The sequence below is a fragment of the Monodelphis domestica genome, chromosome 2, assembly GCF_027887165.1.
Source record: "Monodelphis domestica isolate mMonDom1 chromosome 2, mMonDom1.pri, whole genome shotgun sequence".
Lineage (NCBI taxonomy): Eukaryota > Metazoa > Chordata > Mammalia > Didelphimorphia > Didelphidae > Monodelphis > Monodelphis domestica.
In genome coordinates, this window is record NC_077228.1 from 200,051,906 (window position 1) to 200,078,592 (window position 26,687).

General features: G+C 38.6%; 1 protein-coding gene across 5 annotated transcripts in view; it reads right to left on the reverse strand.

Moving 5' to 3' along the window:
* The window catches only part of SKAP1 (src kinase associated phosphoprotein 1), a 429,384-nt gene that overhangs the window by 394,059 nt on the left and 8,638 nt on the right, over positions 1-26,687 (reverse strand). For all 5 annotated transcript variants that reach the window (XM_007482364.2, XM_007482361.3, XM_007482363.3 and 2 more), the window contains exon 2: positions 4,364-4,469. In XM_007482364.2, coding sequence (XP_007482426.1) covers positions 4,364-4,469 — 106 coding nt within the window. The remainder of the gene's footprint in view (positions 1-4,363; positions 4,470-26,687) is intronic.

The window sequence follows — 26,687 nt, forward strand, 5'->3', positions numbered from 1 at the left end:
TGAACCCCCAATGATGCAGATGTTTCCTGAAGCTGCTGCTAACAATTTCCTGAATGTCCACCACACAAACCACAGCAAACTCTTTCTTTCTTTTCTTTCCTTTTCTTTTTTTAAGCCCTTACCTTCCATCTTAGAATCAATACTAGAATTGGTTCTAAAGCAGAAGAGTGGTAAGATTAGGCAATCGGAGTTAATGACTTACCCAGGGTCACACAGCTAGGACGTAACTGAGGCCAGATTTGAACCCAGGACCTCCTGTCTCTGGGCCTGACTCTCAATCCACTCAGCCAGCCAGCTGCCCCCACAGCAAGCTCTTTCAAAGGACAATGCTGTTCCCTACTCCCCCAACTCTGTTTACATGCATTTGCTTTAAATTAAAAAAAAAAAAGTAACTGCTATTGCAGCTATTACAGTTGTCAAACTCACAATTCATTCTTTCAGTCCAGAGCCAAAACATGAAATTCAGACATTTCTCTGAAGAAGCAAATCCACAAGAGGAAAATTCCTACTTGTGCATCCAGAACTGAAACAAGGTATTTATGAACTCCAGGCACACTTTTAGTAATTGCCTCACCAGAAATGTTTGTTATTCAGTCGTGTCCTATTCTTTGTGACATGGGTTCTTAGAAGGTACGGGATCTTCCCTGCCTAACTTCCTTTCTTCTCATTATATTTAAATCCCATCACTCATCTTCAAGCCAACTTTCTTTTAACTCTCATTTTCCATATTGTTGTTCAATTGTGTCCTCTATTTCATGTCCCTGGGGACCATAGCTATTCATGGGGTTTTTCTTGGCAAGAATACAGGAGGGGTTTGCCATTTCCTTCTCCAGTGGATCCTTTTGTCAGGCTATCAGAGGTTGAGTGACTTGCTCAGAGTCACACAGTAGCAAATGTCTGCGGCTGGATTTGAACTCAGTTCTTCCCGACTCCAGACCTTTTATTGGAAAATATATGATTTGATTTTCAGAAAATCAAATTCTTCTTATCAATGAAAAGTAGAATTTCCTGGCATCAAAATATGTTCATTTGTTAAAAGCAGTTTGAAAAAGTGCCCCTTAGGGGCATGTAGATAGTACCTGGGTTCAAATCTGACCTCAGACTCTTCCTAGCTGTGTGACCCAGAGCAAGTCACTTAACTCTGATTGCCCAGCCCTTGTTAGAATTGATACTAAGACAGAAGGTAAGGGTTAAAAAACCCCCAAGGTTCCATGTGTTTCCTGCCTTCCCTATGCCTAGTCAAACACTGATCACATAGTATGTTTCCTTCATCATAATAAAAAAATCTAAAGCAGGAATCATTCTCATCCTCTGACTTCTTCAATCCCTATAGATATGGTCAAATCCTGTTACTAGATTACTTGCTAAGGTACAGATCTAGCTACACTGTGGATTAAATCACACTCCACACAGGCCTAATAATACATATTACTCCCATTTGTGAAACAAAAAGTCTGAAACAATTACCATCTCTTTACTCATCCACTTCCTTAATTCTTTAAACTCCACATGATTTCACCAATGCAGATGTTCCCTCTACCAACATAGACCAAAGCCCCTCATTGCCTTATAGCACCATTTAATGAATTGCTGCAACCAAGAGGAAAATGTATCACTTTGGGGCAGCTAAGTGGCACAGTGGATAGAGTATGGGGACTGGAACCAGGAAGATCTGGGATCAAACCTGGCCTCAGACACTTCCTAGCTGTGTGACTCTGGGCAAGTCATTAACCCCAATTCCTTAGCCTTTGCCCTTCTATCTTATAGTTGATACTGAGACAGAAGGTAAGAGTTGTTTTGTTTTGTTTTAGAAGAAAGAAATGGGTTTCCAGCTCAGGTTTCCTGAGTTTCCCTGACTCCAAGACCAGGGTTCTTTCCACTTATGTTATGGTACCTTTGTGTTATCATTTTGCCTTTGTATCCCCAGCATCCAGCGCTGTGCCTGGCCTCTAAAAGATACTTGGGTGGACTGGTTAGATTTACCAGAATTCTCTGCTAGTGTAGCCTTTGATAATTTATGGCGTCTTTATGTCATGGTGAAGTCTGAGGAAGGCAATGTGGCATTTGGGATAAAGAATTGGTCTCAGAGTCAAGAAGATCCAAATTTTAAAATTAAGGGGAAAACCTCTGCCATATCCTGATTGGGTAAAGCTGGGCAAAGCATTTATCCCCTCTCAGTGCTCCAGACAACTCTCATACTTTACAGTGACAAAGATGCTGACCTAAACAGATAGAAGAAGTTTCCTCATTCAGGTTTTCAGATCAATAAAACCATAAGTTCAGTCACTAGCCCTGGTTCCTTATCTTTGGAGATAGACGATCTGGATTCAAATAATGCCTGTATAAATTGTGTCAATGCACAGATCCTCCCTAAGCCTCAGCTTCCTCATCAATAAAATGAAGGGGTTGGACTAGCCAGCTTCTGAGGGCCCTCCCAGTTTTTAGATCTAGGATCATCCATGCTTGCATTTGGGCCTTCTAAAGAGAAAACTAAGGAAAACTGCAAATCCAGTGTGTAATTTACATTAACCTATTACTGTGATACTTTAACTATATTATGAAAAAGTTTATTTTCATCCCACATCCCTTAAAATGAAAGACAGTTTGATTTTGGAAAAGGAAAGGAAAGGAAAAGAAAGGAAAGGAGAGGAGAGGAGAGAAGAGGAGAAGAAAAAGAGAGGGAGAAAGAAAGAGAGAAAGAGAGAAAGAAAGAAAGAAAGAAAGAAAGAAAGAAAGAAAGAAAGAAAGAAAGAAAGAAAGAAAGAAAGAAAGAAAGAAAGAAAGAAAGAAAGAAAGAAAGAAAGAAAGAAAGAAAGAAAGAAAGAAAGAAAGAAAGAAAGAAAGAAAGAAAGAAAGAAAGAAAGAAAGAAAGAGATAGAGGGAGGGAGGAAGGAAGGAAGGGAGGGAGGGAGGGAGGGAGGAAGGAAGGAAGGGAGGGAGGGAGGGAGGGAGGAAGGAAGGAAGGAAAGAAGGGAGGAAGGGAGGAAGGGAGGGAGGAAAGAAGGAAGGAAGGAAGGAAGGAAGGAAGGAAGGAAGGAAGGAAGGAAGGAAGGAAGGAAGGAAGGAAGGAAGGAAGGAAGGAAGGAAGGAAGGAAGGAAGGGAGGGAGGGAGGGAGGGAGGAAGGAAGGAAGGAAGGAAGGAAGGAAGGAAGGAAGGAAGGAAGGAAGGAAGGAAGGAAGGAAGGAAGGGAGGAAGGAAAGAAGGAAGGAAGGAAAGAAGGAAGGAAGGAAGCTCCTGTCTTCTGCATTCTGCTTGTTTCAATTATTCAGGCCAACCCAGGCTGATAATTACATAGTCCCAAGTTGCTGAGTAAAACTGATGCTTAATTAGCCAGCAGGAAAGATCGATTAAGATACAGCAGGGCATCTTGTGAGGTTCTTTAGCATGACTATAGGGAATAGGATCTGGCTCTAGGCCCTTCCAGAGGATAAACCTCTCTGCTGCCACGCAGGGACTTGAGTGGAGTTCTTAAAGTAAATATACACAACTATCAGCCTCTTTAAGCGCCCCTTTCCTTCCTTCTTAAGACAGGGCTAATTGGAACTCACTAAAAATTTGGGATCATGAATACCACCTGACTGGAGAAGGCCAAAGTAAACTTTCGTGCCTTGCTACCCTCACCCACTGACCCCATTCCAGGCAGAAGATAGCAAAGAAAGGCTGTGAAAGAAGATCTTCCATTCCTTCGTGCTTCCTCCCTCCTCCCTGCCCCCACCCCTGCACAGATGTGTGCACCTGTTAGACGCACTTGTTATAAAATGCACATCTTCAGAAATAGGTCAGAATCTCTTATGGGAAACCTCTTGCTTAAGCATAATATTCCAGTGTGGTCTGAGGAGAGATTATTCCATATGTTCAAAAGCATCACACATACAAGGTTTGATATGAAATCCCTTGTACTGGGCCAGGAGAAAATGAAATAAATCATAGGGTAAGAACACAAACCAAAGCCTGCTGTCAAGCAAACTTTTCTTCCTGAAGAAATATGGATCAACATCATTTTAATCTGTGCTGTTTTTTTAGTTAAATGTAAAGATCTTTAATAAAGATCAAGAGCATTACCCAAGGCTCAAAAATGATCTAATTACCTTGGGATGAATTGAGTTATGTATCTACATACTTTCTGTCTCTTACTACACTGATCATATACCTGCTGCTGTAGAGGATATTGCATCCAAAATATTTAGTAACTGTTGTTATAATAATAGGTTTAACTTAGCTGTTTGACCCTGGACAAGTCACCTAATTCCAGTTGCCTAGCCCTTGGTGCTTATCTGTCTTGGGGCCGATATTTAGTGTCACTCCTAAAACAGAAGGTAAGGGTTTAAAAAATAATAATGATGATGATGGATTTAGACAAACCTGGCTTTGATCTTCTGGAAACCCCGTAGAATTGCATCTCTGTTCTCCCACGCACTGGTACTAAGGTTCTCATTCTGCAAACCTTCTACCAGGTAATCTTCCACATCTAGAAGGAAATAAAAATGACTCAAAAAGAAAGAAATGAGATTGAAAGGGGAAGGAGGTAAGCCTATGAAAGGGATTAAGAGATGGCCATTATTTCCCTATTTAAAAAAAAAAAAAGATTCATAGAAGGTAACTTGTGTCAGCATAGGACCCTGTCAGTCAAGAAAGCTAAGGCACATGTCAGCCACAAGGCAGACCCTTTTTTCTAAATAAATTATATTTTAATATTAAACATGATCATGGATGGCAGAAGGAATAGGTTGTCAAATTTCATAAGCATATAAATGTTGCAAACTAGTCACAGAAAGTGACAGGCCAACAGGAAGCCATGAGGAAATCTTAACAAACACCACTGAATTAAAACCAGAAATGCAAAATCAAACACACAAAAAAGCAGCAATTCAAAGAAAACGAATTTATTTAGAGGTAGAATATCAGTCAAATGTACATACCCAGTGCAATGGAAGAAGAGGCCACATAAACAATAAAGAAAAAAGTGTTGGCAAAGTAAACTGCCTATGTGGCTCAGACATACATTATAACTCTGGGTCATGCTAGAAGGTGTGTGTATAATACCAAATTGTGAATTGTTCAACACAGCAATGTTTAGAACCCTAATTTTAAAGGGCACATGCCTCCCCTAATATATATAATAGAGAGGAAACTTGCTACTCTGACAATTGGGAAAATTGCCAAAATTATCAGGTCCTTGATTCTTGCTGAAAGAAAATGAAGACCTAAATGTGCCAAAAGCCACCTCTGATTGGAATGCAATTATTTTGAGAGAAAATCATGTATCCCAAATGGCCATCTCCAAATATTTAGGTTGTAATGAAATAATGAAGCTCTTTTCAACATATAAGCTGATATAATAATAATGGAGGGGCAGCTAGGTGGCACAGTGGATAGAGCACCAGGCCTAGTGATAAGAGGTTCTAGATTCAAATCCAGCTTCAGACACTTCCTACCTGTGTGACCCTGGGAAAGTCACTTAACCCCCATTGCTTAGCATTTGCCCTTGTGTCTTAGAGCTGTTACTTAACAGAAAGTCAGGGTTTAAAAAAATAGCTAGTATTTATGTGAAACTTCAAAGTTTTCAAAGTTCACTTTATAAATATTTTCTCATTTGTGTCCTCCCAACAATCCTGGGAGAGCAGTGCTATTATTATTCCCATTTTATAGATGAAGAAACCAAAGCAAGTAAAGGAGGAATGCATATTAAAGTTGTGAAAACCAATACATAAAGTGAGTTCAGCTACAGGGTAGATGGAAAGGTCTGGATTCCTAAGGGTCCAGCAACTAAGGAATCAGCAAGGAAGGACAGGGACCCTCAGAGTATATCAGATAGCCAGGTGAAGCATGTAGTTAGACAGCCTGGGACAGGGCAAAGGGAAGGTAACATAGAAGAAAGGCCTCAGGAGTGCTTTCCATGATCCAGCCAGAAGCTCTTTCTTCCAATGAACATAACTTTGTTTTAATTCCACAGGCACTTACAAAGTGCTAACTGTGTAAGCCACTATGCTGAATGAATGAATGAAATATTTATTAAACACTTACTTTGTGCAGAACACTGGGGATACAAATAGAAAATCAAGATAGCCTCTGCTCTCTAAGAGCTCATGTTCACATAACACGTGTGAAAAGTTTCAGGTGCAAGCCAGATGGACTACTGACAGAGCAGGTGTTAGTGCCTCTTCTTTAGAGCTGAGTACTGAAGATCCCTTATAGAACTTAAATTTTACCAGAGATGCAAAACTTGTATACAGAAATATAACAAGGGTACAAAGGTAAAGAGGAAAGGAGTGCTGCTCTGTATTTCATGTTACTACAGAATAGAGCCATGATGGTGAACCTATGATATGCATGCCCAAAAGGGCACACAGAATCCATTACTAGAAAACCAGAAGGACTCAGGACAGAACTGTTTCCCTCCCCTTCTCCATGGGCCTGAGGACATTTTTCCTATCACCCACCCCTCTGCCCAGCAGCCCAATGGGAGTGCTTCATCCCTCTACTGTCTGGGGTAAGGTGGGGGAGCTCACATGCTGCATGAGGGTGTGGTACAGAAGCCTGTTAAGTCTGTAGTAAAAGTAATTCCCATGGTGGGGTTGGAGAGGAACTGGGTTTGAGGGGAGCATAACTCATAGCATGGCACATAGCTAAAGGGAAGTGGAGCACTGGAGCTACTCCCCTCCCCCTCTCCAACATGTGCCTCACATCACCCACCACCCCTGCCCAGCAGCCCAACAGGTGTGCTTCCTTCCTGTCTGGGGTAAGGGGAGGGACCTAGGGAGTGAGGTTGGGGGGGGGCAGGGCATGGGACTCATTCTGGGGGTGGGACCTGTGTGAATTTTAAAAATCTCCATCTTGCTTGTTCCAGCACCAAAAATTGTGCACACCCACACTACACGGGCATGTGCTAGTCAATGACAAATCAGAAATAACTAACTGCCCACCTGGGCTGTCCTAAGCCAAGCTTGAGCCACCATTGGCACTTGTGAGGCACAGGAAGTGATGGAGAAAGCAGCCTCTGGGATTCGCTCACTTCCTGTGGACAGGGCTAGATGCCAGTTCATGCTAGGAGCTTGAACAGGGAGGAGGCCCGCAGACAGCTTCCCTTCAGATCGGTCACGTGAGTCAAGGACTGATTCTTTTCTACCTTGGCCCTTTGGGCCTAATCTCCCTCTGCCTTGGTCAGAGGTTGAGTAAACCCTTTCCCTTTTCTCCTCTCTCCTTCTCTCCCTCTCCCTTCCCCTACTCCCATTGTGATTAAACCACCATAAACTCCATTCTGACCTGAGTGTTTCATTTTAGGAATTTCATAAATAAATTCCTTGGTGACCATAGTTTAAATATTATAACAATCTTCAAAGGTGAAATTTTCACTACAATACCTGGCACTCTGTCTCTAAAAGGTTCACCATCACTGGTATAGAGTATGAAATTATACTGCAGAGTCATAATCACAGAATTCCAGAGTTGGGAGGGATCTTGACTATCACATATTCTAGTTCCATACTGAATGGATGGATTTTCTCCACATCCTTAACAAGTGGTGATCCGGACTTCAGTTGAATACTTTCACTGAACAGGAACTAAGCAACTATTTCATTATGGGCAACTCTAATTATGAAGCAGTCTCTTCTCATATTGAACCAAAACTGCCTACTCTCAAAACAATGATTCTTAACCTTTTTTGTTTATCCGGGACACCTTTGTTCTTTGGTAAAGCCTATGCATCCCTTCTCAGAAAAAAAGTTTTTAAATGCAGAAAATAAAATTTATAGTATTACAAAGAAAACAAATTTTATTGAAATATAGTTATCAAGATATTTTTAAAAGACTTCATGAAGGGGAAAATAACCTATTTGTACAAAAATATTTATTGTAGCTCTTTTTGTGGTAGCAAAGAACTGGAAATTGAGGGGTTGCCCATCATTTGGGGAATGACCAAACAAGTTGTAGAATATGGATGTAATGGAATATTATTGTACTATGAGATATGATGAGTAGGATGGTTTCAGAAAAAAAACAGGGAAAGACTTATGTGAACTGATGCAAAGTGAAGTGAACAGAACCAGAAGGATACTATAGACAGTTACAACAATATTTTTTAATGAACTGTAAATGACCTGGTTATTCTTGGCAATATAGTGATCTGGGGCAATCTCAGAGACGCATGATAAAAAGTATCATCTGCCTTCAGAGCAAGAATTGATGGAGTCTGAATGTAGACCAAAGCAATAGATTTTACTTTCTTCTTTTTTCTTTTGTTTGAGGGCTCTTCCACAAAATTATTAATATGGATAAATGTTTTCTAGGATTCCAAAAGTAAAATCTCTATCAGATTGCTTACCATCTCTAGGACAAAGGAATGGAAAGGAGGGAGGGTGAGGAGGGAGAGAATTTGGAACTCAATTTTTTAAAATTTAAATTAATTTATTTAGTCAATTTATAACATTATTTCTTGGTTACAAGAATCATATTATTTCCCTCCTCTTCCCATAGCTGATATGTGATTTCACTGGGTATTACATGTGTCCTTGATCAAAACCTATTTCCATGTTGTTGTTGTTTGCACTAGGGTTAGAGTCTATATCCCCAACTATATCCCCTCAAACCATGTATTCAAGCAGTTGTTTTTCTTTGGTGTTTCTACTCCCACAGTTTTTCCTCTGAATGTGGATAGTGGTTTTTCTCATAGATTCCTCCAAGTTTTTCATGATCACTGCATTGTCACTAATGGTGAAGTCCATTACATTTGATTGTACCACAGTGTATCAGTCTCTGTGTACAATGTTCTCCTGGTTCTGCTCCTTTCACTCTGCATCAGTCATTCCAGAGGTCATTCCAGTTCACATGGAATTCCTCCACTTTATTATTCCTTTTAGCACAATAGTATTCCATCACTATCATATACCACAATTTGTTCAGCCATTCCCCAATTGAAGGGCATACCCTCATTTTCCAATTTTTTGCCACCATAAAGAGCACAGCTATGAATATTCTTGTACAAGTCTTTTTCCTTATTATCTCTTTGGGGTACAAACCCAGCAGTGTTAAGGATGGGTCAAAGGGCAGACAATCTTTTAGCGCCCTTTGTGCATAGTTCCAAATTGCCCTCCAGAATGGTTGGATTAATTCACAACTCCACCAGCAATGCATTAATGTCTCAACTTTGCCACATTCCATCCAGCATTCATTAATTTCTGTTGCTGTCATGTTAGTCAATCTGCTAGGTATGAGGTGATACCTCAGAATTGTTTTGATTTGCATCTCTTTGATTATAAGAGATTTAGAACACTTTTTTATGTGCTTATGAATAGTTTTGATTTCTTTAACTGAAAATTGCCTATTCATGTCCCTTGCCCATTTATCAATTGGAGAATGGCTTGATTTTTTGTACAATAGGTTTAACTCTATAAATTTGAGTAATTAGACCTTTGTCAGAGGTTTTTGTTATGAAGATTGTTTCCCAATTTGTTGCTTCCCTTCTAATTTTGGTTGCATTGGTTTTGTTCATACAAGACCTTTTTAATTTGATGTAATCAAAATTATTTATTTTACATTTTGTGATTTTTTCTAGCTCTTACTTGGTTTTAAAATCTTTCCTTTCCCAAAAATCTGACAAGTATACTATTCTGTGTTCACCTATTTTGCTTATAGTTTCCTTCTTTCTATTCAAGTCATTCACCCATTCTGAGTTTATCTTGGTGTAGGGTGTGAGATGTTGATCCAAACCTAATCTCTCCCATACTGTCTTCCAATTTTCCCAGCAGTTTTTATCAAATAGTGGATTTTTGGTCCCAAAAGCTGGGATCTTTGGGTGTATCATAGACTGTCTTGCTGAGGTCACTTACTCCAAGCCTATTTCACTGATCCTCCTTTCTGTCTCTTAGCCAGTACCAAAATGTTTTGATGATCACTGCTTTATAGTATAGTTTGAGATCTGGGACTGCATGGCCTCCTTCCTTTCAATTTTTAAAAAAAGAATGTTAAAAATTGTTTCTATGTGTAATTGGGGGGGGGGGATAAAATATCATTAAAAAAATAAAGTTAATGGATTCCTGGTCAAGAACTCTTGCCCCTAACCCTTTACCTATTGAATCTAGTTTTCCTTATCCATGACCAAGCAAAACAAGTTTAATCTTTTCTTGTGCCAATCCTTTAAAAACAGTGTGTATGTGTGTGTAATAAAATATTATATTATATTAAAAATAAATACAGATACCATTTCCCCCAATAGATCCCCCTACCTATTGTCATCTTCTTTCTGGGCTTAATGTCTCTAGTTCCTTTTACTCTTCCTTACATAATGTATTTTTCTTTTTTTTATTAATTAATTTGTTAATTGCACCAAAATTTCCAGGTATTTCCCTCCTTCTCTCTTTCTCTCCCTTCAGCAAGTTAGAAAAGACATCATTTGACAAAAAAAATGTATATTTAAATGACATCATGCATGTTTCTATCTACCTCAGTTCTTCTGAACTGAAGACTCAGTTCTTCCTCTGGAAGTGAACATTCATAAGTTATTCTTCAAACATTGTTTTTGTTGCTATGTATAATGTTCTCTTGGTTCTACTCATTTTGCTTTTTGTGATTGCATGTAGATCTTTCCATGTTTCTTTTTAATAATGTTCATCATTTTTCATGGCACAGTAGTATTCCATCACAATCACATGCCATAACTTGTTTAGACATCCCCTAATTGACGGGCATCCCTTCAATTTCTAGTTTTTATGCACCACAAAGAGAGCTGCTATAAATATTTTGTAGGTTCTTTTCCTTTTTCCCTTATCACCTTGGGAAACAGATCCAACAGAGGTATGGCTGAGTCTATACAATGTTATAACTTTCTCAGCATAATTCCAGACTGTTCTCCAAAACAGTTGGACCAGTCCACAGTTCCACCAACAGTGTATTAGTGTCTGTAATGTGGTTTTAAATCCCCTTTTGCTCATCCTTCTTTAAACACTCCAGCATGTCAATGCCAACCTTAAAATATGTCACTCAGAACTTAATTTCAGATGTGGACTGACCAGAACAGAGTACAGCAGGATTATCATCTTTCTCATTAAGCTAATTATTCATTCTAGGAACACATTAGCTTTCACAGCTGCTGCATCACACTGTTTACATATTAAGTTTACAGTCCACCCAAATCCTAGATATTCTTTGTACATCTTTTAAGCCCCACAACCATAAGCTCCCTGAAGGCAAGTGTAATTAGAATCTTCTCCCCAGAGATCTCTTTCCCAGCATACCATTTGCCTATTTAAATTAACATATTAACATAGGGAAGATATAAGTTGTGTGTAGCTCCACCCTCACTCTCTGCTCCTGGGAAGGTGGCTGTGGTGGTTGGGCGAGTGCCAGGCAGGAGAATTTTACTCACATGGCTTTACTCAGGCTTTTACTTTTGTTCTTTTATTTCTCCTCCTTCAACTTTATAAAATAAAATACTTGGAGTTATTGGATATTAATTAATATTAATTTAAATTTTATACAAGGAATGTGCTTTATTCATCTTGGTGTGATCCTGTCAGAATTTAGGATTCAGAATTCTCAAAATACACATGGCCTGTACTACTTAAAAAGGTATACTTCTGTTTCTTCACCTATACAATGAAATAGTTCAACCAGATGGTCTCAAAAGTCCCTTCCAACTCTGATCTTCTATATCCAAGGCCTTTCCAGGTCGAACATTCTAGGATCCAAGATTCCTCTTAGCTCTGACATTCTTTGTTCTAAGCTCGCTTCTGGTTCTAAAATTCTATGTTCTAAGATTCCTTCCAGCCAGCTAATATTTTATGTCCTAAGCTTCTTTTCAACTTTATAAAGATTACACTATATTAATTTACCCTGTTCTTTGGTTATATTTGGGAATGTACCACTAATATTGAAGAGAGAAAGAATCGGAAATAAGGTATTTTATTGCCTCTCTTCATAAATCTCAGAGATTTTAATCTAGGATTTTTTTTGGACATAAGGTAAGAATTTATTTTCCTTGATGAGATATATTTGTTACAAGGATTTTTTTTGATGGAGGTACAAGGGAGAGAAAATAAATGCTTATTAACTGAAAAACAAGATAATTTTAGCTGTGTTAAACAGAGGGAAAAATAAGAGATATTTTATGAAAAACTTGAGACGGCCTTCCAAGCTAAATGTGCATGTACAAAATGGAGGGTGGAGAATGTAAAAGACTAGGTTGGAAGGCATATTTTTGGATCAGGAATTGAAAGTTTGGTCAGCATGGCAGACATTGACATAAAAATGAAATTGCCTTTGCTTGAGAAGGAAATCACTAGTTGTTAATTGGAGGATAGATAAGTTGTCAGATCACCCAATTAGAACAAAGTTAATCTAGGATCTTAACCTTTTTCTGCCATATAATACCATGTCACCTATAAATTAGCATGTCTAGGACCAAAAGAAGGCAACTATGTGGTTATGGGGATAGAGTAAAGGACTTGGAGGCAGGAAGAATCATTTTCCTGGATTCAAATCTGATCTCAGATACTTCCTACCTTTGTGATCCTGGGGAAGTCACTTAACCCTCTTTGCCTCAGTTTCCTCATCTATAAAATGAGTTAGAGAAAGAAATGACAAATCAGCCCAGTGTCTTTGCCAAGAAAAAATCCCAAATGTGTTCACAAAGAATTGGACACAATTGAAAACTGAACAATAAAATGTATCAAATAGCTTTCAATTATATGCCATTTTGTGGTTTGCAAAATGCTTCACACACACTATTGTACTCCATATTTATCAGTCCAACTATAAAAAGAAGAATTTTTTAAATGATTTCTTTTTGTCAAGTCTCAACTTTTCCTATTATAAGTGGGAAACTAAATTAGTGACCATTACTCAAAAGTTCATAGAATCTAGACTAAAAGGGACCTAAAGAATTGCCTCTAGAAACTCACTTCCTCATTTTTACAGACGAATAAACTGAGTCCCACAAAGGTCTAGTGATTTGCCCTAGCCATATCTAAATGGTAAAGAAAATGACTTTTTCTTCAACCACAGAAATAGTAACCTTCCATTTCATTTTGCTGCAACAATCTGTTCATTTATTTGCAGTTATCACCATCCTATTTGCTGTTAAGTGCTTTCCAAAATAGAAACATTTGTTTCAACCATCCATTGACTTAAATGTTGAATTGAAGCAAGGACTGGCCAAATGTTCCTGCAAACACTTCCCCAGGCCAGGAGCCACTCAATCTGACAGAAGGAAACATTTTTACAAAACCATTTGAGTTACTGTAGCTGTACAAACATTTCTAAAGCATTTCAGTGGTATGCCTATCTGAAATGATGACATATTCCCACAGATGTTTCTAGGATGTTAGTATGCCCCTGCCACAAAGGTTTGAGGTGGAGGGGCCATTAGGATAGGAACTTTTTGAGTCTAGGGGCTACTGCATTCTTTGTGTTTATATCCCCAGCCCCTAGCACCTACTGAATGTCTGGCATTCAATAAAAACTTAAAAAATGCTTAATTAATTTTTTAAAACCAACCATTGAACTAACTGCATCAAGGTTTAATAATTTCTCACTTTCAGGGATTCTAAAGTCCATTCCTAATTTACAGACTCCTTCCTTCCCTCCCTCCCTCCCTCCTTCCTTCCTTCCTTCCTTCCTTCCTTCCTTCCTTCCTTCCTTCCTTCCTCTTTTTCTTTTCTTTCTTTCTTCCTCTTTTTCTTTTCTTTCTTTCTTTCTTTCTTTCTTTCTTTCTTTCTTTCTTTCTTTCTTTCTTTCTTTCTTTCTTTCTTTCTTTCTTTCTTTCTTTCTTTCTTTCTTCTTTCTTCTTTCCTTCTTTCCTTCTTTCCTTCTTTCCTTCTTTCTTTCTTTCTTTCTTTCTTTCTTTCTTTCTTTCTTTCTTTCTTTCTTTCTTTCTTTCTTTCTTTCTTTCTTTCTTTCTTTCTTTCTTTCTTTCTTTCTTTCTTTCTTTCTTTCTTTCTTTCTTTCTTTCTTTCTTTCTTTCTTTCTTTCTTTCCTTCTTTCCTTCTTTCCTTCTTTCTCTCACCTTGGAAGCAGCTAGGTAGCTCAGTGGATAATGCAACAGGCCTGGAGATACAAGATATTGGATTCAAATTTGACCTCACTTGCTAGCTATGTGACCTTGAACAAGTCACTTAACCTCAACTACTTAGCCCTTACTGCTCTTCTGTCTTGGAACCACTGCTTAGTATCAATTCTAATATAGAAGATAAGGGTTAAGAACAACAACAAAACCCTAACCTTCTGTCTTAGTATCAGTTCTAAGACAGAAGAGCAGTGGAGTTTAGACAGTTGTTGGAATATAAATTAGGGATAGACTCGTTTCAGGGATTAGCTAAAAGAAGGGAATTTTGATATAAGCTCTGGAAGAGGATTCTGGGAAGGAGAAAGGAATTGTGGTAGTTTGAACTGACAATAACTGACTTACTTTCTTTTGGGATTTCCACTGAGCTGGAAGGAGGTTTTGCTCTGAGAGATTTTCCCTAGATAGTCAAAATTTTGTGGAGAAAATTTTGACTTCTTGATAGAGGATTTATTTGGAGGAAATCATTTTTCCTAATCCAGAGATCATCTGCCAGTGGTCCATGTGCCAGAAATCCTCTTGAGCTAAGGTAATCCAAAGATTTTTATCTGTGACTTTCGGTTACTTAGTGCAGCCCAAACCAGACTTTCCCCTTTCTTCTGTTAATCACTAGTGGGCAGATCAGAATAGAGTCATATGGGGGGTGGGGTGGGGGGTAGATAGAGCAGGGAGCTGTAGGCAGAGCCCAGAGAAGAAAAAGAAAGCTCTCCTTAAGCAGGAGACATAGAAGTTGGGTGGAGTTAGTTTTGAGTGTTAAGGTCTTACCTACCAGTTTCCCTTATTCCCTTTATAAAATAAACTTTGGTTTTCATAAGCCAAGGGGTTTGTGCTTAACTGGCCCTGGAAAGTTCCTAGGTGGGTTGTACCATCTCACATCCCTCTAGGGCAGTTCCCCATTACATAGTTGTGCTTAAGTGACTTGCTCAGGATTACTCCAACTAGGAAATATCTGAGGCCAGTATCCTGATTCCAGGTCTGGTATTCTATCCACTATGCTACCTGGCTGCCCCAACAGATACTTCCAGTGCCAGAAGCTGAAGCCTTCCCCTTTCTGGGTCTGATCTCCTTTTCACCAGATGTCTGCCAAGCCAGGCAGACTGTCATGGGGCGCCTGTCCTCACTCCACTACTTCCCTTCTCACTCATTCCAGTGCAATTAGTCTGTCAGAATCCATCTGCAAGGGCTGTCAAGAGAGTGCTAGGACAAAGAAGGGACAACTGACCTGGTCCTGCCCTGACTCATGCCAACCCTTCACCTCTTTCCTCAGCCCTCATCTTGGCTTCTCACTCTTTTCTCCAAAGCCCCAACTGTGGTGCGTTCTTCTCTCCCTCTGTTCCTACTACTCTTTGAAGTCTCCATACTTACTTCTTGACCCCCATGTCCACTTTTCCCTTCCACAGTCCCAACTTCACTTCTCTACTCCCAGCTAGCCTTTACAGAACTATAATTAGAAGGGGCAACAAGAACATTGTCCCAGGGGGGCAGAATTTAGTGGGTATAGACAGTGTGAGGTAGCTAGGTGGCTCAGTGCCTTGAGCTCTGGGCTTAGAGTCCAAAGAGAATACCTCTGTTCAAATTCTACCACAGATATTTACTAGTCATGAGTGCAGGCAAGTCACTGAACCTCTGTTTGCCTCAGTTTCTTCATCTGGAAAATGTGAATGTGACTAATAATAGCATCTACTTCTCAGAGGTGTTGTATGGATCAAATGCTATAAAATACATAAAGCACTTTGCAAACTTTAAAAAATGACATAAATGTAAGATATTTATTTTGCTTATTCCTTCAGCAGGTAGGAACAACTTAATTTAGCCTCAAATTAACAAGAATACTTGGTTAGAGTAGGAAGCTGCTAGGTGGCCTGCTTCCTCCTACCTTACCTAGCTGTACCTACATCTTCCCTCAGATCTCCCCAACTTGCCAAGCAGTGGTGTATCCAGCAACAACCTAGTGATGTCTAGCCCAAAGTTTTTCCCTCAATCCTTTGTAATCTGCTAACCAAGATTTCCCCTAATTGATTTATTAAACCTTTACCTTCCATCTTAGAATCAATACTGTGTATTGGTTCCAAGGCAAAAGAGCGGTAAGGGCTAGGCAAGGGGGATCAAGTGACTTGCCCAGAGTCACATGGAAAGTGTCTGGGGGCACATTCAAACCCAGAACCACCTATATCTAGGCCTAGCATTCAATTCACTGAGCCATCTTGCTGCCACACACCCACTTCAAATGATTTTTATAAGATGATTTCAAGAGGCAGGCAGATGGCACAGTGAATAAATTGTTAGATTCAGAATGAGAAAGGTGGGAATTCAGATCCTACCTAGATACTTCTTAGTTGTCAAAACCTAGGCAACTCACTTGATCTCCAACCCAGTTTCCTCATCTGTTAAATGGAAATAATGACAGAATATAACTCATAGGATTGTTGTGAGGATCAAATGCAATAACACATGTAAAGACCTTTGTAAATCTTAAACCAACATATAAATGTTAGCTGTTATTGTTTTAAAATAAAAGGTGATTTTAAATAGCATATCTCAAGAATATTTGGTTCTCTCAAGCAAAAAGAATTGCTTTTACATTTCTTTAAAAAAAAACCCTTACCTTCCATTTTAGAATCAATACTATGTATTGGTTCTAAGGCAGAAGTGTGGTAAGAGCTAAGCAATAGGGGTTAAGTGACTTGACCAGGGTCATACAGCTAAGAAGTGTCTACAGTCAAATTTGAATCCAGAACTTGTTGCTTCCAGACTGACTCTCTGTCTACTGAGCCAACCAGCTGCTCCCAATTCATTACATTTACAAACCTTGTCCTGATGGGTTCCTTGCTCCTGAATAGGAACTGGTGATCCAAGCTTTCATTGCCTGGCAGTTAGGAGGATAGAGAGATGGTAAAAATTGTCTTGCCTGGTAGTAGAGCTCTGAGGCCATTTCCTCAAAGGAATATTATTATGTTTAGTGGGTATTTCCTACAGAAGAAATTCTACTTTGGATACACTAGGGTTAAATAACCATTTGTGAGCTGGCCTAGAAGCTATATATCAAGTATAATATTCTTTTCCTAAGAGAAAAAGTTTCTCAGAGCCCCAAATATCCAATTTAGAAACTACACTCTTGAAATACGCCACATTAGTAAGCTGTGAGACTCTCTCTAGTCATATACATGAACTTTCAAAGTGGATAAAGAAGAAATTTTGTGAATAGGATACTACTTTATCTTCTTTTTCTAATTCAGACATGTAATTCATCTTACTACAGGTGAGAGTACATAGTGAGAGTTTAATAAGTGTTTGCTGATTGACAAATTTCACATATGAGGATAGGTGACAAAATGTATAGAGTTTGGGACCTGGAATCAGGAAGATTCACCTTTCTGAGTTCAAATCTGGCCTCAGACACTTACTAGCTGGGTGACCTTGGACAATTCATTTAACCCAATTTGCCTCAGTTTGAGCTGAAGAAGGAAATGACAAACCATTCCAGTATCTTTGTCAAGCAAACCCCAAATGACATTAATGCATTGCTGGTGGAGTTGTGAATTGATCCAACCATTCTGGAAGGCAATTTGGAATTATGCCCAAAGGGCACTAAAAGACTGTCTGCCCTTTGATGGGCAATGTCACTACTAGGTTTGTATCCCAAAGAGATAAAAAAAAATGGTTATTCAAAAATATTCATAGCCACCCTCTTTGTGGTGGCCAAAAAAAAAATTGGAAAATGATGGGATGCCCTTCAATTGGGGAATGACTGAACAAATTGTGGTATATGATAGTGAAGGAATACTATTGTGCTCAAAGGAATGACGAAATGCTTGATTTCTTTTTTTTTTAAACCCTTACCTTCTTCTGTCTTGGAGTCAATACTCTGTATTGGCTCCCAGGCAGAAGAGTGGTAAGGGTTAGGCAATGCGGGTTAAGTGACTTGCCCAGGGTCACACAGCTGGAAAGTGTCTGAGGCCACATTTGAACCTAGGACCTCCCGTCTCTAGGCCTGGCTCTCAATCCACTGAGCTACCCAGCTGCCCCCAAAATGCTTGATTTCTATATGAACTGGAAAGACCTCCAGGAAGTGATGCAGAGTGAAAGGAGAAGAACCAGGAGAACATTGTACACAGAGACCAATACACTGTGGTACAATCTAATGTAATGGACTTCTCTACTAGCAGCAATGCAATGACCCAGGACAATTCTGAAGGACTTATGAGAAAGAACACTATCTACATCCAGAGAAAGAACTGTGGGATACACTGTGGTACAATCGAAGGTAATGGATTCCTCCACTAGGGACAATGCAATGTCTCTGAACAATCTGCAGGGATCTAAAAAACTATCCACAAGCAGAGGATAAACTGTGGGAGTAAAAACAACGAGGAAAAGCAACTGCTTGACTACAGGAGCTGAGAGGAAATGACTGAGGAGAGACTCTAAATGAACACTAGTGCAAATACCAACAACATGGAAATGGGTTCGAACCAAGAACACATGTGAAACCCAGTGGAATTGTGCGCCAGCTATGGGAGAAGTGGTGGGAGGGGGCCGGGGGAAGGAAAAGATAACGATCATTGTTTCCAATGAATAATGTTTGTAAATAACCAAATAAAATAATGTTTAAAAAGTAAAAAAAAAGAACTGTGGGAGTGGAAATGCAGAAGAAAACATGTGATTTATCACTAGGCTATATGGGTATAGGATTTGGATGTTTGGTTATAAAAGATTATTCTATTACAAAAATAAATAATATGGAAATAGGCAAAAACATATAAACCAGTGGAATTGCTTGTCATCTCCGGGAGGGGAGGGGGACGGAAGAAGGGAGGGAGAAAACATGAATCATGTAACCACGGGAAAATATTTAAAAATACACTTTTAAAAAATTATTTTAATGGAATCATGAAGTATCAGACACAACTGAAACAAATGAACAACAATAACAAATAAGTGTTTGTTGACTGACTAATTTTGATTGATGTCAGGAACTCCACATGTGCATACTCTTTCTAATCATCTATAACTTAAAGTCTTAGAGGGTGGCCTGGGGGGAAATGAGGGATTAAATGACTTGTCCTTGTTCTCTCAGCTAGTGTGGATCAAAGGCAGGACTTCAACCCAGGCTAACTCTAAGGTTAGCCCTCATCCATCGCTCAGATCAGGATGCCTCTTTTTCATCCTTTGCCCAATTTAAAATATCATTGATGCCTGGTAATTTTATTTAACTCAACACAGTTTTTCCCTGAAAAGGCTTAAAATTTTTTCACAGTTCATTAAACCTACCAGTTCTCCCTTGAATTATATTTTTACTTTTGGTCTTTAGTATATGATTTCTGGTTGGACATTCCTGAAGTGAAACAATCCTTCCACCAATCAAGATCAGAAACCCTTCTTTAACTCAGTCTCAAAGGAGTAACTGAGACTCTGAGGATAAGCAGTTTACTCATGGTGACACACAGCTGGTAGGTGTTGGAAGCAGAACTGGGTCTTTCTAACTCCTGGGCCAGTTGTCCATATACTTTGCTATGAGGTGGTTGTTATTTAGTCATTTCAGACTCTCATGACCCCATTTGGGGTTTTCTTGGCAAAGATACTGAGGAAGTTTGACATTTCCTTCTCCAGCTCATTTTACAGATTAGGAAACTGAGGCAAACAGAATTTAGTTCTTATTTCTTCCAAAATGAAAGTCACAGAAAATGTTATCCCCAGGTTTCTAGTTTGATATCTAGCAGGAGCCTTATTTAGGATTGTTTGTTTTCTGGTGTCTTTTGTGGGGCAAGAGCTGTATGATTGTACCAGATGCCTGTTTCTTTTTCTCAAAAGCTGGAGGATACTTACTCAGGGTCACACAGCTAGTATAGATTTGAACTCAGGAAGATGAGTCTTCCTGACTCCAAGCCCTGCACTTTACCCACCATGCCACTGAGCTGCCCTGCTAAATAATGAGTTACTTAGTGCCATATAAAAAATGAAGCTGGGAGATGTTAAATGGCTTTGAGAAGGTCCCACAGTGAGTTTCTGGGAATGCAAAAATAATCCACAATCATTGCCTCTTTGTCCCAATTACAACATAAGGACAAGACCCTGGTGAATTCAATGTTCACTCAAACAACTCCCTGCAAGCAAAGCACTCCTAGACCAGTGCCTAATTTATTTATCCTGATATGTAACAGCCATAGGAATAAAACATTACCTTGTCCATTTCACATCCATTAAGAACAAATGGGACAAGGGCTAGAGATGATGTTTTTAAACTTTCACTTTAAGACTAATTTTGATTTTTTTTTAAACTGCATCAATGGTGACCCTGGAAGTCATTTCTGAAGCAGTAAAACCTATCCTAGATGGCAAGGTTGAAATTGGAGCAACCAGCTTTGTTTGTGTGTATGTGTGCAGGACGGGAAATGGAGTACAAGAGTCGTCAGCATGCTGTGTAGTGTTATGTCCCATGCTGCCTGATTGCTTTTGTCCTATGATCCAAGAAATGTGTGACATTTATTTTTCCATGCCTCCTCCAGCTCTTGAGAAAAAGAAACAGGCAGTAGTACACTTGTACAGCTCTCGCCAGAAAAAGCCCCAGAAAACAAACATATTCTTCAATGAGGTTCCTGCTAGAGATCAAACTAGAAATCTGGGGCTAACATTTTCTGTGACTTTCTTTTTGGAAGAACTAAGAATCTAAAAATTCATCAGGAAGGAAGGTGTGCTGGCATTCAAGTGATAAAATTTGGGGAAGTTTGTTTCTCAGTATTATAGAATCATGGAGTACCAGAGGGCAGCTATAGCAGTGATCGCCACAGCCAGGGCCATAAAGGAAGAAACAGTCAGGTGGAAGATTGCTCCTCTCCCTGCAATAGCCAGTCATGAGCTTTGTCTCTAACAGAACTATACCATGACATTTACCTATTAACAAGCAACATTCTCTCACTCTGCCCCCTCCCATTGGTGACCTCATGGCCAGAATTGTGTAACCTTCTCATCTTCTCCCATTCTGCACCAGAATCTCGGTTCCAATAGCAGCAGCCAAGGAGACAATTCCCCCAATCCCACAAGAAGGAGCCATACTTGGTCCACTAGATTACCCAGTGGCTTCTCTGCCCTGAGGCAGTGACCTTTTTCATTTTTAGTTGGGGCATGATGCTCAGTCATGGTCAGATCTTACTACATTATCTTCCCTTCCCAACTCACCTTGCCTCCCAACATCCCCATGTTTGTGGCTAACAACACCACCATCCTTCCAGTCTCCCAGGATTTGGGCCTCTTCATTATCCTTGTCTCCTTGCTCAACAGAAACGACTAGCAGCCAAATTGTATGCCCTCCCCCCCACCTTAATTTATTCTTTTTATTCTTTGTGATTTTTTTTCTATTAATTTTTAATTTTTAAAAATTTTCCATGATTCATGTTTATTCTCTCTCCCTCCTCCTGGAGTTGACAAGCAAGGATGTTCTTTTCTCAATCATTCTTCTTGAATGTCACTGTTGTGACAATGAATAACTTCTCCACTTGGAAACTCCTTTTCCCCTCAATGGGTTTGTTAAAAACAATATTAAGTTTGCCACTGGGAGGAAAAAACCCTCTCTGATACATGCTTTTAAAAAAATCTTCCAAATGAAGAGTTTTAGTGGCTTTTGAACCCATTTGTTCAAAACACAGAAATGCAATATCTGACTAATTTGCAAGAACAAATAGTTGACCTTGAGAAGGATGGGGATTTCAACTAACCATCTTTCAACAGAGAACTCTTCCTATACTTGGTGGTTAGGATTGAAAATTTAATATCATGAATTAGTAAGCCCAGTCAGTGATGCCCTTCTTCCAAATGGATCTATGGATCTTCACAAAGGGTCTTTTTCTGCTCTGATGAATAGAAAATCTAAACCTCAAAACAAATTTAACGTAGATGAATACCTTCAGATCAGTATCGCAAAGTGTTAAACCAAGATTTAAAAGATATATTGAAACATATTTAATCACCATTATTTTGCTCTTATTTTTCATGAGAGCAAAAAAAGGTTTGTATCATTAGTAAATTAAATATTTTATTTCTTTTTATTTCATAAATAATATTCATCTCACATAACTCTTTTTTAAAAAACCCTTACATTCTGTCTTAGAATCAATGCTATGTATTGATACTAAGGCAGTAGAATGGTAAAAGTTAGGCACTGGGGGTTGTGATTTGCCCAGAGTCACATAACTAAGAAGTGTCTGAGTTCAGATTTGAATCCAGAACCTCCCACCTCCAGATCTAACTCTCTATCCACTGAGCTACCTAGCTGCCCCCTCGTATCATTCTTTTTAAAATTTCTATTTTGTATAGACATCATAATGTATGTGTTCTTAATATAGTAAGTAGCACATGTTTGTATTCCCATAAATAAGTATGCATATATTGAGGATACATACTCAAAATGCTTTAGTCATAGGAATAAACAATCAAAACATGTGAAAGGACATTTATATATATAAACCCATATATATATATATATATATATATATATATATATATATTTCAACTCCCACCTAAAGAATAGATCCCCTTAACATTTTTTAAGCCAGTCAGCTTCTGCTTAAATATTTCCAGTGATGAGAAACTCACTACATTTCATATCTGGATATCCCTAGTTGTAATTATTTCCTCATATCGGCTGGAATCACCCTCCCTGTAACTATAATGCTAGTGACTTCCTTCTGGTGATAATCTCCAATTTATCCTGTCTGTTAAGAATTGTTTGCAGGGGCAGTGAGATAACACTGTGGATAGAGCCCCAAGGCTAGCGTTGTGAGGCCCTGGGTTCAAATATAGCCTTAGATACTTTCTAGTTTGTGCCCCTGAGCAAATCACTTAGCCCCAGTTGCCTAGCCCTTATCACACTTTTTTGATCTCTGTTAGAGCAGGGATACCTTTTGCCTTTTTGAAATCTGGCACATAAGAGGCATTTAATAAAAGCTTGGCTAGACTTAAACTAATTGCTATCTCACCAGGTCTCCATTACCCCCTACTTGGAGAGTTGATTTTTAAAAACTATGTTCAGAATTTGACATATCCCAATGAAAACAAATTGGAATGCCATCTTATTACATTTGGCCAACACTCCTAATTTGTGGAGTTCTTCAATAGGATTTTCATTGCTTATCATCTGTAATATCCAGTATCTTTGAAAGTACAAACCAGCTGATATTCAACTTTAGCTCATCTAAAGAATGTGTAAGCAAGGACTATTAAAGGTAGTCCCCAATTTGTACATAAACTTCCTTTCTTCGGTGGTATAGATTCCCTTCCTTCCATAATAATATTTAAAATTTATATATTACTTTTTGGTTTGCAAAACATTTCACAAACATTATCTTTTGTCCTCATAACCACATTTGAAGGCAGGTGCTATCATCATCCCCATTTTACAGAGAAGGAAACTGAATCAAACTGAGGTTGGCACTTGTCCAAGGGTGACAGAGCCAGTAAGTTTCTTAGGATACAGGGGAACTCAAGTGTTCCTGATTCTAAGTCTAGGACTCTATCCACCTAGCTGCCTCCACCATTCTTCTGGACTATTACATTCTACAACCCTCCTATCCTCCACTCTCACTTATATTTTAGAAAGCAGCTCATTAAAAGACAGAACTTCATTTTTCCCATGGTGTTCGTGTTAAGACAACTGTCTTGATAAGTAGGCTAAATTTCTAATGATTAGAAAATGCTGGAAGACACAGTGATGGTGAATCTTTTGGAGACCAAGTGCCCAAACTGCAACCCTCATGCCCATGTGGATTCCCCACCTTACTCCAGGCAGGGGAGGGAGGAAGCACTGCCATTGGGCTGCTAAGCAGAGGGGCAGTATGAGAAATGTCCTCAGGCTCACATGGAGAAGGGGAGGGGAATTGTCCCCTCCAGATCACATGCTTTAGGTTCACCAACATGGACTTACATTAACTGATGCAAAGTGAAATAAGCAGTACCAGGAGACCATTGCACACAGCAACAGCAATATTATACTCTGGTTGGTTGTGAATGACTTAGGTATTTTCAGGAATACAATGATCCAAGATAATGCCAAAGGACTAATGATGAAAAATGCTATTCACCTCCAGAAAAAGACCTGATGCAATCACATTTTCTTTGTTGGCAGTTTCTTTTACAATATGGCTAATGTGGAAATGTTTGCATGACTGCACAGGAATAATTTATATCAAATTGTTTGTCTTCTCAAGGAAAGGAGAGGGAGTGAGAGAACGAATATGGAACTCAATTTTTAAAAAAAATTAATGTTAAAAGTGTTTGTTTACATGTAACTAAGAAAAATGAAATGAAAATAAATGAACAAATAAATAAATGAATAAAATAGGGAGACAGCAACAACAACAACAACAACAAAAAGAAAATGTCAAAGGATAAAAAGTTATCTCATTAGCAAGTGACCAACCATCAACCTTCACTATCTTTTCGCTTACAAGAGTTTAAAAATAAAATTAGACAATAGAACTGAGCAATTTAAAGTTTGACAAACCTGGTCATACTGACATACTAGATAAAGTAGGCAATATATTTGAAACATAGGGAAAACAACATAGAAAGGAAACAATATAGCTAATACATACACTATTGCAATATGGTTAAACTTATGGAGCTTTCTATCTGGTGGAATGGTTTCCAAGATGTGAAAAAACAGACCTAAAAGTGGGAATATTCATTTTTAAAATACTTCATCCACATGCTAAAATGCTAAACCTAACTTCTTTTATAAAACTAAAAAATAACAATAGCATTTTAAGTTTTGCAAAGCACTTTACATATGGTATCTCATTGGTACCTCATAAAAATCCTCTAAGACCATTTTATAATTGAGGAAATTGAAGCACAAAAAGTTAGATGATTCACCTAGGACCACTAAATTAGTATGTATCTGAAGCATGATTTGAACTCAGGTCTTCCACACTCCAAAGTCCTGTGTTTTTGCATTGAACCAGTTAACTGCGTCCTAGAGGAACTAAAACCAGGTTTATAAAGAAGTTCTAAAATATCCATCTAATTTTTAAAATGTCAATGGAAAATAATATAAAAATCGTGATTTTTAAAAACTGAAGTAAATAACAAAAATATAGGTTTGCCCTTAGGAACCAGAAATCCCTATAATAAAGTATCTTCTTACTTGTTTTCAATTTCAAAAACTGAGAGAGAAGAATCTTTCAGATGTGGACTTCAAGATCACAGGTTCCTCTTTGTTGTTCACTCCTGTCTGATTCTTCATGAGGTTTTCTTGGCAAAGATTCTGGTTTGCCATTTCCTTCTCCAGTTCATTTGACAGATGAGGAAACTGAGGCAAATAGGGTTAAGTGACTTGCCCAAGGTCACATAGATAGGAAGTGTCTGAGGTCACATTTGAACTCAGGAAGATGAGACTTCAGGCCCAATACTCTATGCACTGAGCCACCTAACTATTCTGGAAGGAACTTTAGAAGTCATCTAATCCACTCTCCTCCTTTGATAAATTTGAAGAATCTAGAACTCAGAAAGGGTAAGTAAACTGTCCAAGTAAGAGGATTCAGTTCTAGGTCCTCTGAATCTAAATCTAGTATTCCCTACACTCCATCAAGCTGTCTCTGGGTACATAATTTTGTACTAATTTATCTATAAATATTGTTTCTGACCAATAGAGTGTAAGTGGCTACACCTCATTTTCTTCTTGGTATGCCCAGCACCTATCACAGCAGCTCATACACAGCTGGTATTTAATAAATCTTTGTTGATTGAATTGAGAGCCCTCTGTGTAGTCTATGTACTAACACCCCAAATTTAAAAATAATATTTTATTTTTTCTCAATTCCATGAAAAAACAAATTTTAACCTTCATTTTTAAAAGTTTGAGCCAAATTCTCACACTCTCTCCTTCTTCACCCATATCTCACTCCCTGAGACAACAAGCAATCTGAAATATATTTTCTGTGTAACATTCATATTTAAAGAAAAAACATGTCTCTTTTATGAATCTTTGAAATATAGAAAAATGTATAATAATGACTCACTTATATGATGAACTATTCAGAAGACAGTAAAATATGAGGAAACAAAACAAGATTCTGAGCAGTGAAAATAAAGGTCAAGGAGTTTATACACTAAAATCAGGCAATTTGCTCACAGGAAAATCCCTCAGAACCTACTTACTTTTGTTTTACACACAATTCTAACAAGCTTATATAGCTGATTTCCAAGCCTGGGGATAGATTCAAAGTATCAAATCAGAAACTGGGGCTCTTTTTTGAAGGGAAAGTGGGTTAATGTTATAGGCAGGCGCACTCATAGCAGAGGAAGATGGTGGCTGATATGGATGTAAGAAACAAATCAACAGAAAGCATTAAGAAAACCTCAGCTGAAAAAGTTCAACAGTTTGACACTACTTAAGTCCCCCTGGATCTGTGATCTCATCAATGTTAGTGTTCCCTCCAGTAATGTAGATTGCAACCCATCTGTGCCTGCCTGTCCTGTGACTCTTTCCCATGTTTTCCCATAAGTTTGCCAAAGGCATCTCTCCAATATGCAAGAGCTACTTTTTATATGGCAGACACACTAAATGAGCACCGAGGGCACCATATTTGAGGACAATACAGTTAGTAGTGTTCAGAAGAAAAATCTAAATTCCATTTG